Consider the following 16022-nt stretch of genomic DNA (forward strand, 5'->3'; position numbering starts at 1 on the left):
GACACTCATAGTCCAGACCGAAGGAGACTCGTGTCTGAGTGGTAAAATAATGCTAGCATCATAGCTAATAAAGGCTAATGTATTAAGCTAACAATCCAGAGTTCACTAGAAGGTTGTGTAATCCAATAGATTTTTGACAACCGAAGCCAAAACACCTACGAGCCATGATAATGCTAATATGCTAATAACAGAGTCAAAGATGGGCGGAGCTTTTATCCTGGAGCTGCAGAGTATTGTGACTTTTGGGACTTTTACAAGCTGGCAAATCACAAAATTCAACTGTAATACCTCGTTTCAACCTGTAGGAGGCAGCACATCGACATTTGTAGACCATAATTTCTGGAATTAAACAAGTTAATTTTAATTAGTCAAAAATGTGGCAACAGATAGCACTTTAAAAGCTCCGTTTATAGAGGTCAACAGACAAAAAGAGTTGGTTTAAGATTGGTCACCCTTCAAACGATGGAGGAAGGCATCACTGTTATGTAACAGCTCCTGTTTGACCCTTTCATAAACCATTGTACTGTGTATCCAAATACTTTACTGTCCTGTTTGTGTTCTCTGAAAGAAGAGATCTTTCTGCTGAAAATGTGAAGAGCAAACACATTCCAATAAAGCATGAAACAGAAGCAGCAGATCCACAGATTTTATTACATTGTGATCAGTCTGCAGGCCCGTTCTGCAGACGTTGCAGTCGCTGCAGTCGCTCAGACACTGCAGTCACTGAAGTCACAGCAGACGTTGCAGATGCTCAGACGCTGCAGTTGGTGCAGACATTGCAGACGCTGCAGTCGCTGAGACACTGCAGTCACTGCGGACGCTGCAGACGTTGCAGACACTCAGACGCTGCAGTTGGTGCAGACGTTGCAGACGCTGCAGACGTTGCAGTTACTGCAGTCGCTGCAGACGTTGCAGACGCTCAGACGCTGCAGTTGGTGCAGACGCTCAGGTGCTGCAGTTGGTGCAGACGCTCAGGTGCTGCAGTTGGTGCAGACGTTGCAGACACTGCAGTCACTGCAGACACTGCAGAGGTCGCAGTTGCTGCAGACACTGCAGACGCTCAGACGTTCCAGACGTTGCTGACGCTGCAGACGGATCTGCAGAAAGACCATTACCGAGCAGAAGTACAAAGCCCTGACATGAGGACATGAACCGGATCTGAAGAAGGTTCCAGGAACCCCAGCGATGACTAAAGCAGCACTTCACCTCCAGAAGCAGCTTCAGGAGGAAAATCCGCCTTGCATTACGCAGCATTTCCAAAGCATGACTCTATACCACAGACAGAAGTACAAACCATCACTATGAAACAGCAGCTGTGTTCCTCAGACATCACATGAATGCTTCAGTCCATTGCTAGACGATGTCTGCTGAAAGTCAATCAGCAAGAAAAAGTGGAAAAATGAACCCAAAAGATGAAAAAAAGAAAAGGGCGTGATCAGAAAGATGTTCCTGAAACATGAACTCTGAAACAGATGAAGAGGATCAAAGGAAAAAAAGATCAAAAGATGTTTAAAAAGAGCTGATGGAACGCAACAATGTGAATGCAATAGAAAGGAGAAGGGTCACTGAAATATAAAAGATCCAAAACAGAAAGTATAAAAATGAAATGAAGTGAACAGAGAATGACAGACTGAGGAACTGAAAATGAAAGGAAATAAAGCAGGTTGATGGTGAGGAGCGGCCAACCTCGCCGTCATTCTGACTGAACATTATTCCTCCTTTAAATAAAGTCCTGTCCGAGACCGGGAACGTGCGCCGTCACTTCAGCCTCTGCGTCACGTTAGCCAGTGCCACGGCGAACGCCTGCACCGCCGAGAAGGGGTACTGGAAGTCCAGGATGTACGCGTTCCCGTCTATCCGCCCGAACTGCATCACCTGAGGGGACAGTAGGGCGGGAGCACCTGAGTCACGGCCTCTGGTTCAGTTTGACAGCACAATCACAAAGGAAAAGGAAGGACTGGACCTCAAAGGTTCCCTTACCTGTCTGCCGTCCAGCTCTATCTGGAAGTTCTTGGCTGACTCCTGGGTGACCCGGCCCCCAAAGTCCAGCTGGTACACCTGCGTGGCCTCGTTCCACAGAGGCTGCTTGTTGGCCATCACGTACAGAAAGCCTTGGCTGCCCAGACTGCGGTCCTCGCGCTCGTTGGCCTTGCGGCTCTTGATCTCCTCCAGCTCGCTGGCCATGCGCTGGCTCCGTTTGTTTTTCCAGCTCTTCTTGCTGCTCTGGTTCTGGTTCATCAGCTCATCTCCGCTGATGAACAGCTCGGGCTCGCTCTCCGAGCTGTCCTGAAACTCGGTGGCGGTTCTGCTCACCTTCTTGGCCTTGCTGGGCTGCTCACGCTGCCCTTTGGGCTTCTTCTTCTCCCTGCTGCCCAGTCTGGGGCTGGAAATGAGCGTGTTGAAGTCAGAGAGGCCCCGCCCCTCCTTTCGGGATCTGCTGTCGGACATGTTGGCCTCCTCCACCCGGCTGTCCAGCCTCCGCCGGCTCTTCTTGTTGTAGGGCTCCGCCTCTTGCTGCACTGGACTGTCGTTTAGGGACGATGGGAAGCTGTTGGAGGACTCCGCTAGATCTTCGCCGGCACTTTTGGAGGACGGCAGATCTGTGGGTGGCGGAGGGGGTGGCAGAGGAGGAGGAGGAGGAGGAGGAGCGGTGGGGGGGGGAGGAGACAGGACGGCCTTCTCCGACACTTGGTGAGCTTTGGTCGGTAGGGGCGGCGCAGGAGGGTCTTGGAGTGGGGGCGGGTAGGGGTTCCAGGGGTGCAGGCTGACCGGGTGCAGCTGAATGCTGGCGCATGAGCTGGCTCCTGGATACAGGGGGGGGAGGGGGCAGCACGCCAAGCCGGACAGGTTTGGGGGGTATCCGGGAGGGAGGAGCACTGTGGGGTCCTGCTGAGCAAACGAGACCACGTCATTTGGGGAGCACTGCGGGGGCTGAAGACCTCCGTTGTGAGCCACGCTCTGGGGGAAGGGCGAGAGAGCGATCTGGTACCCTGACGGGAAGGTGAGTGTGCTGCCGCTCAGGCTGCTGGGGGGTTTGGTGGCGAGCAGAAAAGGGATGCGGGCCACATCCAGGTGCTGAGCCTGGCTGATGAGCAGCTGAGGGGCTTTGTGAGAACCTGGAGGTGGAGCCAGCATCACCTTCTCCTGAGGAAGCCACAAGTCCTCCGTGGTGGAGGAGTCCCACTGATAGGGCGGGGGCCGTTTGGCTGTCAGGTTGACGTCACCCAGAGTCAGCTGGCGAACAGACTTATCCAGGTGACTCTGAGGGTTCAGGGTCTCGTCTTCGGTGAAGGCGGAGTTGATGTACACCGTTCTGTCCTGGCTGTTGTCCACGCCTCCTAGGAGGCTGTAGGATGACTGGGACGCCAAAGGGGAGGAGCTTTTGGAGTGAACTATGATGGTGCTGTGGTGGGCGCCTTTCCCAGGGGGGAAATCCTGCCTCACCACCGTGCCCCCCGCGATGCCGCTACTGGTCGGGCCTCCCCCGCTCACGCTGACGCTGGTGCTGTTGCTGCTACACTGGGTGCATGTGTACAGGGCGGGGGGCGCCCTCTGCTGGTAGGACAGAGGCAGTGCGCTGTTCATTTTGGCCTTTGTGGGAAGAGTTCTGGAGCTTTCCGTCATCGGGGGCACTTTGAGTCCCATGTCTCTGCGCTCTCGACACAGAGTTGCGTGAATGAGACCGCTGTCCATTCTCTGGGGAGGGGGGAGAGTGGCCGTCACCTGGGCTGGCGGCTCCGGGTATGGAGGGGGGTCTCCACTTGGTATGGAATAGCGAGGGACGGACAGCCGGCTGAGTGTTGCTGAGCTGTAGGGCAGCTGGACCTTTTTGCTGTCGGAGGACGTGACCTTGAGCGTGGCTGAGCCCCCTATGCCGTGGACGGCGTATGCATTCTGGTTGCGAAGGAGGCGCCGCCGTGGCCGACAGACCTCCTCCACGTTGCCGCTGCTGTCAAAGGTGGTGATTCTCTCGTACCCCAGAGGCGTGGGATACTGCAGAGTGACCGGATGCAGCAGGAAGTCGTCTTTCTTCAGGCAGGGGTCAGCAGCCAGAACGCTGGAGCTGTCGCAGTTTGTGACCAGCGTTTGTGGCGGTGCAGGGACCGCCGCCACGGCAGAGACCACTGTCCCCGGATATGGAGGGGGGGGGTTTGCCTTCCTCAGCTGGGTTTCCACAGACCCGTCCGAGTCACTGAAGGAGGGGGGCAGCGTCCGCGGCAGGCCAGGCTTCAGCGTGTGGCTGAGCCGGGGCTCGGACGCCGGCGGGGGAAGCTGAGGCAGCAGATGCAGCTGCTGCAGGGAGATGGTGGGGTATCCGGAAGGAGCGGGAGGCAGCGCCATCTGCAGCTTCAGCTGCTGCTGCATCTGCTGGTGCTGCCTCTGCATCTGCTGGTGCTGCTGCTGGATCTGCTGATGCTGCTGTTGGAGCTGCTGCTGCTGCTGCCTCATCTCCTGGATCTGCTGCCGGATCTGCTGCTGCTGCTGCTGCATCTGCTGCTGCTGCTGCTGCATCTGCTCGTGCTGCAGCTGCATCTGCTGCTGCTGCTGCTGCAGCTGCTGGCTGGTCACCTGCTGCTGCGGCGGGTCCTGATGCGGCTGCTGCTGCAGCTGATGGGACGGATGCAGGTGATGGTGCAGCTTCTGCGGGTGCGTCTGCGTTTGCTGCGACGGTTTGGGCGTCTGCTGACAAAGCTGCTGTGCATGAGGCATTTGCAGGTGAGGCTTTGGGGGAGGGTAGTGGGGCGGCGGTGGGGGAGGTAACGTCCCAGGGAGCAGAGGACCCACCTCCAGCCCGTTAAAGGCCACCTGATTGGGAGCAGAGTATCTGCTGGGTACCGGATACGGGGATGCGCCTGAATCCCGGCCGTGATCCGACACCGGAGTGGAAGCGGCGGCGGCTGCAGCTGTGGCTGTTGGATTGGTCAAAACGTCAAGCTGAATGTTCTGATTGGCTAGAAGAGACTGGACCAGGCCGATACTCTGAGTTGGAGACATTGCCTGTGCCGGGCTGTGGATGGGGGCGATGGGAATGTTGGCCGTGCATGGGGGGTTGTCTGCCGACACTCCGGAAGGCCCCATTACTTCAGAGAAAGACACAGGGAGACTTTCAGAGACGGAACCATCTGTCACAGTAGCACACCGGCATTCGGGTAACGTTTTCAGCGATTTGGTGGTATTTTGGTATTTGCTTCATAACTACACATCCATTCAAATGTCAGAAACCCCAAAACATAAACCACATACCACTTTGAATCTGAGGAACCGTGAGACATCCGGACAGGATGCTAAAGCCTCGTTTCCACTGAGCAGTCCCGTATGGTACGAAGCGGTTTGGTCCTGTATTTTGAGTGTTTCCATTGTTAAATGGACCCAGTAAACTGTTTTGACTCTCACCTCTTGGATATCGCCAGTATAGCGCTAAGCTAACGATTCTGTTTTCCTCTTTATGGCGGCATTCTTCTTAGCCGCCCGCGATCTTCTTTAAATAACATTAAATTCCTGTTCTGCATGATGCACAAAAGTAAAGACAGGAAGGAAGACAGACAAAAGGACGAGGTGCTGGATGATCTAGATTGTTGTTGGTCTTTTAGTCGTCGCACTACAATGAGGCAATAACATGCTAGCAGTCTACACCACGTGAAAACAAACTGCTCAGTGAAAACGAGGCTGAACTGAATGGAGACACTCGTCAGACTGACCTGGACGGTTCCGTACTACTCCTTACCAGACAGAACCGCTCAGTGGAAACAAGGCTTAACCTGACGTTCAATGAGAACCACATTAAAAAGTCCTCACTGACACCAGCAGAACCTTCAGGGTTTCTGACTCTGGTACCACCCAGGCCCTGGACCCTCTGCAGAGATCCAAGCCTTGTCATCCTTTTTGTAAACCAACTGTTGGTGCAAAGACCAACAACTCATTACTGTTCTCTTTAAGAGGTTCTGTACTGATCAGAACCCACAGATGGACAAATGTGAAGAGTCCATCTGTGGGGAGCAGGTTCCACGAGGACCCGAGTGAACCCAGCGGAGTGCTGACCCAGAACCAGAACGGCCCAAATGTGACCTCACAGCAAAGATGCATCATCTCCTGTTAGGTAAACTTGAACAGCTATTTCCTTTGTCTAAACTGAGACTCTGAGAGCTTCGCACAAGAATCCCATCAAAAACCTTCAACAAAAGGGACAAACGTCTCTATCTTCTTCATGCTCCAGTTCGTCCCGCTGTGCTGGTCTTTGCTGAAAGAAAATGAAAACCTCTATCTGCATACCTGGCAGATCATCCTCATCCTCGCTGAAGACGCTGGGGTTGAACACGGGGAGGCTCATGAAGTCATGAGAGATCTTCCGGACCTCTGGCAGGTAGATGGTCATCTGTCGTGGTTGCAGATGAAGCAGGCTGGTCTTGTAGATGACTGAGACAGAGGAACCAAGTGAATGAAGACATTTCCGGAGAAGACTGAAGAGTTCCTAAGGACTGTGAGACACTTACCTGCACCAAGGTTGGTTGGGAGGAAAGAGGCAAGCCCAACAATTTTGAACTTGGTTCCCCAAATGTTGGATGTGACTTGAGCAAGATAGTTGTGCTGGAAAGCAGAGAAGAAGGTCAGAGGCAAGAGGAGGCGGGCATCATCTTGCAGCAGAGGCGGTGTTTTTGTTGGCCTTCCAGGTCCTGTCTTTGGTTCTGGTTCCTTTGAGGAGCTCCTGTCATTTCATCATCACACCCTGTTTCTATCATTCCCTTCTGAAGACAAAACTCAGGTTCTTCTGCTGGCACGGCTGCTGTGTGAAACGGATCAGTCGGAACCCTTACCTCCGTGATCCCGTCCATCCCAAACTCTCTTCGTGAGAGACTTGGCGATCGGACCGGAGGCTTCCGGGTTGGTAACCGTGGCGACCGCTGGCCCTCGTGATTGGCCCGTGAAAGTTTGGGAGATTTCCTGGATTCCATGTTCAACCTTTTAATGAGAAGAAATAAAGTAAACAACAGTAGAATGACGAGTTAATTCATACTTGATCCCCAAAGGTAAAAGACTCACAACAGAGGAAAAGACTGTAACTATTGAAGTACATCACACAAGTACACAATTGTTACGTCCTGCTCCTGCTGTGCTGCAGCTTTTCAACACGCCCTGCTGTCGTTCTGCTCACCTGGCAGGTGGGGCAAATGATCTGCAAGGCCCTCTTTGTCCTCAGTAGTCTTGGGGTTGGATCTAGTCTTAGTTTGCGGGCTTTGTTTGTTTCCTTTAGGTAGGTTTTGCTAGGCAGCTCTTAGGAGGGAGCTGCTGACTACGATGGTCAGAAATCCCCTTTGGTTTGTCTTATTGTTTGAACCAGCACAATCTTTATTCCATTTGTTCTTTCTTTGCAGGACACAGGTTATTGTTTCTTTAACAAACTGTGTTTGCTTTTAGTCTCATTTGTGTCTGGTTTTTGGTATTGTCCCCTTTTGTATTTTTCCCCCTAGACCAGAGCTGGGTTTACTCATAGGGGACCTAACACCAACATTGAAATAATACTGAATTGACAACAAGAAACACCTACATCAGGCATGTCAAACATACGGCCCGCGGGCCGGACCCGGCCCATTGGATGATTTAATCCGGCCCGTCATAAATTTCTGAGTATGTCAAAAAAAGAAGCGAGTCACTAGCTCATTTCTATCAAAAGTTATGATTTTTTAAAATAAATACAGACCAAATGCTTCCTCCGGCCGCTAGAGGGCAGTAAATGTGTTAAAGAGCTCACGTCCAGCATGCGGCACTGACACGGGTTAGTACCAGGCGTCCGAAGGCACCGGATCGTCCAGATTTGGATAAATATAAAGACAACATAACAGATTTGCTGCGAGAGTTTGAGCGGAGGTTTCAGGTTTTCAGTGAACTTGAGAACAAATTCGGCTTTTTTCGCTAGCCATTTACAGTGAAGCCTTCTGATGTGCCAGCTGACATTCAGCTCGAGCTTATTGACTTGCAGTGCGATTCCGCTATGAAGGATAAATTTGGGTCCGTGGGATTGGATACGTTTTATCAGTATCTTGTGCCAGGTTACCCCAAATTAACAGCCGTGGCTGCAAAGGTTCTCTCCATGTTTGGGACTACTTATCTTTGTGAACAGGTGTTCTCTGTGATGAACAATAATAAAACAAAGCAGCGCTCAAGGTTAACAAATGAACACTTGAATGACATTGTTAAATGTGCTGCTACTCAGGATTTGACACCTGATATCGACGCACTTGTAAAGGCAAAAAGATGCCAAGTTTCAGGAGCCAGCAGCAGCAAGTAGACTGCAGGAGTGCAGTGAGAGAGAGAAAAAAGTGTGATGACATGACATTTGTTTGCACTCATAAATACAGATCATTAAAAATAAGATTAATCTGGTTTCATATTAAAGACAATTAATATTTTGCAGTATATTCTCAGCTTCAGTAGGCCCAGCCTAGTAGTTTGAGCTGATGTAGTCTAATCTTATTGCCCATGCACTGCTAAAACTTTTATTTTGTATTTTTATTTATTATTATATATTTTTATTTATTATTATTTCAAAGCAGTATGATAATTAAGGCAAAACATTTTTTTCATAGCTCCCACTTGAGTTTGTTTAGTGTGGTGAGTTGGTTCAGGTGTAAAACTGCATTCACTCAACTGTTAAAATAAACCAGTTGTTAACACATTCAATGCCAAACATGAAAATCATTTTTTTCTCCATTGTTTGTGAATAAATGTGTTGTGCTTAGAAAAGATCCCTTGTCATCCGTGATTATAATATGTAGGGTAGGCTACAAATTTAGGCTGAATGATAAAGCATAGTACTGAAAAACAAAGCTAAATAGTTGGAGTTGACATTCTTTTACTGATCCGGCCCACCTGAGAACAGAAAGTCTGAATCCGGCCCCAGAGCCAAACTGAGTTTGACATGCCTGACCTACATGAATGCATAAAAGCATGTTGAAAGTGTCTCCATCATTAAGGTTTGAAAGCTGTGAGGAATGTTTAATCTCACATCATCAGCTGGTTCAGCTGCAAAAACATAAACGTTTCTTTGTTCCTGACTTTCACTTCTGGACTCCCAAAGCTCAGTTTCAGTTCTGAAAGCATTTCTTAGTGCAGAACCTTTAAAGGGTTTGGTTCCGGAGGAAACCCTGAAGCTTTTGGAAGAGGTTTGCGGTTTTCCTGGTCCCTTTGATGTTCTGGGTGATGAATCCACTCTGAAGGAAGTTTTTGTGTTTTATCTGACCTTTGCTTGGTCTACTTTTACAAAATAGTTTCTGGTTTCCAGAAATAAGACAGTTTCACTGAACCATTTAGTTTCACAGGCAGATTAATTTGCAATCGATGATAATGTTGGCCCCGCCCACACCATGACCACAGTCCCACCAGATGAGTCTAGTCACTGCTGCAGTCTCAGTACCTCCACCTTTGTCTCAGGTGGTGTTTGAGTCAAGTGGAGGTCTGATTCTCCATCACGACTTCCCAAAAAAACATCTGCAGCCACAACAAAAGACCATTTGAAAGTTCAGCCATTCGTTTGAGTCCCCCCAAGTGTTTTGCGGTGTTCAGGGTAACACGAGCGTGAAGTGGAGTCATCAACCAGGAGTCGCTTTCAGGGTTGACTGTTGGACGAGGACACTGACGTTCAGGATCTTCACCTCCCTCCGGAGGCAGGACTGTGGAGAACAAACAATTTTTTTGCTCGGGTCACCTGTTTCCTCGGGATAACTTCGGCGACTTCTTTCCGACCCACTCATCGCTCAGGTCGATGTCGCTGGAGTCGGAGCAGTTGCAGCTGTCGGCGTAGGAGATCATGGGGTTCACACACACCTCTTCTGGAAAACAGGAAGCATGGCAGTGAGCAGAAGCTCCAGACCACCAGACCCTGAGCCAGAGACAGGGCCGGTTTGGGGGTAATTCAGGAGCTCCAAACCACATCCCAGTGGAACTCCAACAGAAGCAGGCTGCTCCACATGATGGACTCACCTGCTTTGCTATCGGTTTTTGGATCCATAATGACGAACTCGGGCCGGAGTTTACTGATGCGCCGCCCCTTGAGAATGGGCACGAGTCCTCCTAAATACTCCAGGTACAGCATGTAGCAGGGACCGCCCGCCTCAGGGCTGTCCTCTGCTCGCTTCATGGTGCAGTGCAGACGCTCGTTTCCAGTTGTGGGGTAGCTGACAAAGTCCCGGATGTTGTTGGGGTCAGGGATCGGAGGCTGAGGACATGTGGGGTAATATTCAGCAGGGGGTTGTAGTTTGGGTTAGCTCCAGGCGGGCTCTGCATACCTTAATGGTGGGGATGAAAGCCGTGGTGACGTAGGAGCACAGCAGGGAGGGCATGTTCAGCTTCCCCACGTCCTTCTCCTCCCGCAGGGCGCTGGCGATGCCCTGCTGGCACAGGAGCTGAAGACTGGCCACCCTGTGCTCCACACGGACCACATAGAGCGCCGATCCACAAGCCAGGAAGAGGCGAGAGTCTCGGTGGCCCCAACAGATGGTGGTAATTGGCCTCTGAAAGACAGAAAGATGATGATGATTCTCAAGGATAGAAGTTTGATGTCTTTCTTTGAAAAGATCAAAATAACTGAAGGCTTATCGGTAAGTGAAACCACAGAAGAAACAGAACAATGATCTGAAACATCTTCATGTGGCTCTTCCAGACCTGAGACTGGGATTGGTCCTGAAATCAGAAACTTAAAAGAGACCTGTATGTGAGGAATTTGCAGACCACTTCATGGGTAAAGTCAATGCCATAAGATCTAACCTTTCACCTGTGCAATACTCTGGTTTTAACACATCACCAGCATTGATTTTACCCAAGGAAACACTGGGGAGTTTTGTCCTGATTGATCCGGAGATGCCGTTCAAGCACATTCCCAGCAAACATTTCAATGTGGGCCCCAAGTCCTTTACCTTTGGGCTGAATTAGTTAGTTACAGGTTCCATGGTGTCCAACGTTACAGACCTCTATCTTCTCTTTTAAGTGGGAGGACTTGTAGAATCAGTGGCTGACTGAACACTTTTTTTGGAACGTGACAACAGTGACCTCCCCCTCCATACCTGCAGGGGCGTGTCCTCTACCTGTGCAGGTGTTTCCAGAGTGTAGATGTGTTCTCCTTGGACATTGTAGAACTTGACAAGAGCGTTCCTTGTGATGGAAGCACAGGTGGAGTCAGACGGAAGTCTGTGTCTTTCCATGCCGGCCACAGCCAGGAGGTCTCCCTGCGAGCACCACTGCGCCTCCACATCTGTCACATGGAAACAGGACAAGCTCCACCCACATCTGCTCACATGCAAAATCATTCACGGGTTTTTCTGGGTCCAACCTTTGAGTCCTGATCGAATTATCACAGGAGACAAGTCGTCGTAGTTGTTCATCAAACTTATGTCTCCTGACAGGAAGGTGACGGTCAACACCGGCTTGACCCTACGCACTTTGGAGAGGAGGAACGTTTCGGGATGTTTGACTCATGATGGTCTGTGGAGAGAAGAGGTCCCTACCTTGAGGGAGAACGTCTTCAGTGTCCGTGTCACTCTCTGTGCTGTCCTCCAACAAGAAGTCTGGACAGTTCCACGACATGCTCACAATCCCATCTGACTCGTGCAGTAGAACATGAGCCAGCATTCGTCCATGACAGTCCATCACAATCACCTGACCGTCTGCAGTCCCGAACAACACCTGGGTACAGCGCAGACCAGGAAAATGTAGTCTATCCAGGAAACAAATGAGTTTCAGAAGCAGTTTGGGAGCAAGCATCACCTGCTGGTCGTCAGGAGTCCAGATGCCACAGGTGATCTGACTCTCCAAGTTGATCTCAGAGGACCAGTGTCTTTGTCCGCTCACCGAGCCCACTAACACAAAGCCGTCTCTGTACGCAATGAGGGCCTGAGTACCATCATGTGACCAGGTGAAGTCGCTCACCTGGATGGAGAAGATTCTAACGTAACATCTGACTGTGGTCATCCTCAGGGATCACCCGAACCACGTAAAAAAAACCACACAAACAAAAACGCTACAAGGAAAAACAAAAAGTTATAAAATGTCTATCAAGGTAAATCTGAGGTCACGAGAAGGTAAAAGCGATCATTATGACTATGACATAACCAGAAATATTCAAGCAGTAGCGCCCTCAAGTGAGTTGTGTTTGTAACTGCACTGAAGCTTACACCACGAGAGGGAGACCCAATGACTGTCATTCAAACAGGAACAGTCCTGGGAGGAAAACAACCCAAGTGCCTTCAAAACAAGGAAGTTGGAGATTTCTCTGCAGTCATGAAGACTCGGCTGAGCTGAACTGAGAGCTGAATCCTTCATTTGTTTTGGAGATAGAGAAAAACTCTTACCTGAGCTCCTCGGTCATTCACCAGCTCCACCGACCATCTCCCTTCGTACTGGATCCAAACAAATATTCCTCCTTCCATGTCGCAGGTGGCCAGCTTCTGGAAAGGCTCGTTCCAGCGCACCAAGACCACCTGCAAAGACCGCTCAGAGTTCACACCCCTAGAAACTGGAGAACAAACATGAGCAGCTCACGCATCCATCTGACTAACTAGGGATTAAAACCTGATCCAACAGAATCAGTTCAGGATTAGCCTGAAGATGATAGGAAAGAAACTGTAAACATTTAACAAATCTCCTCATGAATGGATCATTGTAAGCCTGCAGAGAGCAGCATTACACCAAACTAAGGTAGGGACATGAACGGCTGTGGTGGTTGCTATGGCAACAGCAGCATCATTGATGGTTGACGATGTTGGAACAGAAGGGCTGGATGTGTGGACCAGGAACAGAACAAATTTTCTTTTCATGTCACGGTTTAAAGAAGGCCGTCCCATTCCCACTCAGATGATACCAATAACCTGACATTAAAGTTTGACTTCCTGTAGAAACATCCGTCACGTCAGACTTACAGAAGCATCTCAGTAAAACCGACTGCCCTGCCCTCTGGGAACAGTTTCCATGACAACCAAGTTCCACTGAACAAAAGTCTTACTCCAACACAGAAATATGCCGACGCTTGTCATACAACAATGATAATAATAATGGACAGGATTGTTCTGGACTTTTCCAGACACTCAAAGCGTTCCCGATAAAGGTCCATGATGCATTTCTGCCAAGTATTGGTAAGCTACAGATGAACCCACAGCTGTCCTGGGGCAGCCTGACAGAGGCGTGGCTTCCAGACCCAGCCTACGACCTCTCTGACCATCACCGGGACATTCAAACACATTCATCAGAGGAGCCACGAGGGAGGCTGGGAGGGGGACGTGTCCTCCCCCAGGGCACATGAGTGAGGGGAGCAGCTGACCCTTCAATCACTGGCAGATCTGCCGAACGCTCTCCTGGAGGAAACTGTTGTGAAGATGGAAACTGATGGAAGCATCAGCATTAGTCAGAGTGAGATGTCCCTGTACAGGTGTGTTTATTCACGCATACCTGCAGGTGTTTCATGATTCTACTGCTGACTCTACTGCTGATTCTACTGCTGATTCTACTGCAGGTGTTTCATGTTTCCACTGATAATTCTACTGCTGATTCTACTGCTGATTCTACTGCTGATTCTACTGCTGACTCTACTGCTGATTCTACTGCTGATTCTACTGCAGGTGTTTCATGTTTCTACTAATAATTCTACTGCTGATTCTACTGCTGATTCTACTGCTGATTCTACTGCTGACTCTACTGTTGATTTTACTGCTGATTATACTGCTGATTCTACTGCTGATTCTACTGATAATTCTACTGCTGATTCTACTGCTGATTCTACTGCTGATTCTACTGCTGACTCTACTGTTGATTCTACTGCTGATTCTACTGCTGGTGTTTCATGTTTCTACTGATTCTACTGCTGACTCTATTGCTGGTGTTACATGTTTCTACTGCTGTTTCTACTGCTGTTTCTACTGCTGATTCTACTGCTGATTCTACTGCTGATTCTACTGCTGATTCTACTGCTGACTCTACTGTTGATTCTACTGCTGATTCTACTGCAGGTGTTTCATGATTCTACTGCTGATTCTACTGCTGATTCTACTGCTGACTCTACTGCTGATTCTTCTGCTGATTCTACTGCAGGTGTTTCATGTTTCTACTAATAATTCTACTGCTGATTCTACTGCTGATTCTACTGCTGACTCTACTGTTGATTCTACTGCTGATTCTACTGCTGATTCTACTGCTGATTCTACTGCTGACTCTACTGTTGATTTTACTTCTGATTATACTGCTGATTCTACTGCTGATTCTACTGCTGATTCTACTGCTGACTCTACTGCTGATTCTACTGCTGATTCTACTGCAGGTGTTTCATGATTCTACTGCTGATTCTACTGCAGGTGTTTCATGATTCTACTGCTGATTCTACTGCTGATTCTACTGCAGGTGTTTCATGATTCTACTGCTGATTCTACTGCAGGTGTTTCATGATTATACTGCTGATTCTACTGCTGATTCTACTGCAGGTGTTACATGATTCTACTGCTGACTCTACTGCAGGTGTTTCATGTTTCTACTGCTGATTCTACTGCTGACTCTACTGCAGGTGTTTCATGTTTCTACTGTTGATTCTACTGCAGGTGTTTCATGATTCTACTGCTGATTCTACTGCAGGTTTTACATGATTCTACTGCTGATTCTACTGCAGGTGTTTCATGATTCTACTGCTGATTCTACTGCTGATTCTACTGCTGATTCTACTGCTGACTCTACTGCAGGTGTTTCATGTTTCTACTGATAATTCTACTGCTGATTCTACTGCTGATTCTACTGTTGATTCTACTGCTGATTCTACTGGAGGTGTTTCATGATTCTACTGCTGATTCTACTGCTGATTCTACTGCTGATTCTACTGCTGATTCTACTGCTGGTGTTACATGTTTCTACTGCTGATTCTACTGCTGATTCTACTGCAGGTGTTTCATGTTTCTACTGATAATTCTACTGCTGATTCTACTGCTGATTCTACTGCTGATTCTACTGGAGGTGTTTCATGATTCTACTGCTGATTCTACTGCTGATTCTACTGCTGATTCTACTCCTGATTCTAATCCTGATTCTTCTGCTGATTCTTCTGCTGATTCTACTGCAGGTGTTTCATGATTCTACTGCTGCAGGTGTTGATCAGGTAAATGGAATCAGTCCATTTATGACCAGTAGAGACAGGTCATCTCACGAGTGCCGCTGTTTCAGCATCAAACCAGATTCTGGTTGTGAGCGTATGCAGCCCAGTGTCTTCGTGTGATGTGGGCGTGGCCTTCACACCTTTTGGCTGTTCCAGAAGTCAGAACTCTCATCTGTGTTCTTTACCATCAGCTTCCTTTAGACCAGAACTGAGCAGTGGGGCGTACCTCGCTGTTGTGTCCTCGCAGGTTAAAGTTGATCCTCTGAGGCGTGCTTCTGTCCCTCCTGCAGTGACTGGACGTGAACGTCACTCCAACCACTCCCCTGCCGTTCCCGGTGGCGAGCCAGCCCTCCTCGTAGTAGCGTCTACGGCACACGGGCTTGTCCTTCTCGCTCTTGGGGACGCGGCCTTTCCACGACAGGCAGAGGATGTTGGAGTCACTGCAGAGGAGGGAACCGTGTTCCACGGCGGCCAGCATCCCTACTGACTGACCAGGCTGGGGGGAGAGACAAAGATGAGCTGAGACGTTCAGGTCTGTGGAGCAGAATGCTGCGTGTTTCCAGTGTGTCTCTACATTTACTTAAACTGCCTTTCAGGGAAGCTCTGGAAATTTTGGTAAGTACACTGTGGCAGGAGGCGGGGCTGCTGGAAAAGACGAAATAGTTTGAAGTGACAATTATTTCTTTGGTAAGGAAACATTTCACGTGACACAGTATTTCTGAAGCAGCCCAAGGAAGAAGGCGGGTGCAGTCAGACTCTGAGAAGGTCAGAGGTCAGGTGGAGCGGCGTGGAGCTGCAGACCCTAAATGTCTGCGGCGGTGGCGTGAAATGAGCAGCAGAACCTCACCATGAATGATGAGATGACAGCAGAACCTCAGCTGCTCCTCCTCATTGCATCAGCAGCAGA

General features: G+C 49.5%; 1 protein-coding gene across 1 annotated transcript in view; it reads right to left on the reverse strand.

Annotated features, from left to right (window-relative positions):
- Positions 1-336: 336 nt before the first annotated feature.
- tulp4b (TUB like protein 4b) overlaps positions 337-16022 on the reverse strand; it is a 16607-nt gene continuing 921 nt past the window's right edge. Inside the window, exons 2-16 of the mRNA XM_024265571.2 lie at positions 15342-15611; positions 12339-12467; positions 11755-11916; positions 11496-11673; positions 11321-11428; positions 11076-11242; positions 10281-10505; positions 9976-10210; positions 9701-9824; positions 6813-6957; positions 6492-6585; positions 6271-6414; positions 4807-5081; positions 1981-4401; positions 337-1875 (exon numbers count right to left, since the gene is read on the reverse strand). Of these exons, the coding sequence (XP_024121339.1) occupies positions 1759-1875; positions 1981-4401; positions 4807-5081; positions 6271-6414; positions 6492-6585; positions 6813-6957; positions 9701-9824; positions 9976-10210; positions 10281-10505; positions 11076-11242; positions 11321-11428; positions 11496-11673; positions 11755-11916; positions 12339-12467; positions 15342-15611 (4794 nt within the window). The 3' untranslated portion in view covers positions 337-1758. The remainder of the gene's footprint in view (positions 1876-1980; positions 4402-4806; positions 5082-6270; positions 6415-6491; positions 6586-6812; positions 6958-9700; positions 9825-9975; positions 10211-10280; positions 10506-11075; positions 11243-11320; positions 11429-11495; positions 11674-11754; positions 11917-12338; positions 12468-15341; positions 15612-16022) is intronic.

Source organism: Oryzias melastigma, unplaced genomic scaffold (assembly GCF_002922805.2).
Source record: "Oryzias melastigma strain HK-1 unplaced genomic scaffold, ASM292280v2 sc00254, whole genome shotgun sequence".
Classification (NCBI taxonomy): Eukaryota; Metazoa; Chordata; class Actinopteri; order Beloniformes; family Adrianichthyidae; genus Oryzias; species Oryzias melastigma.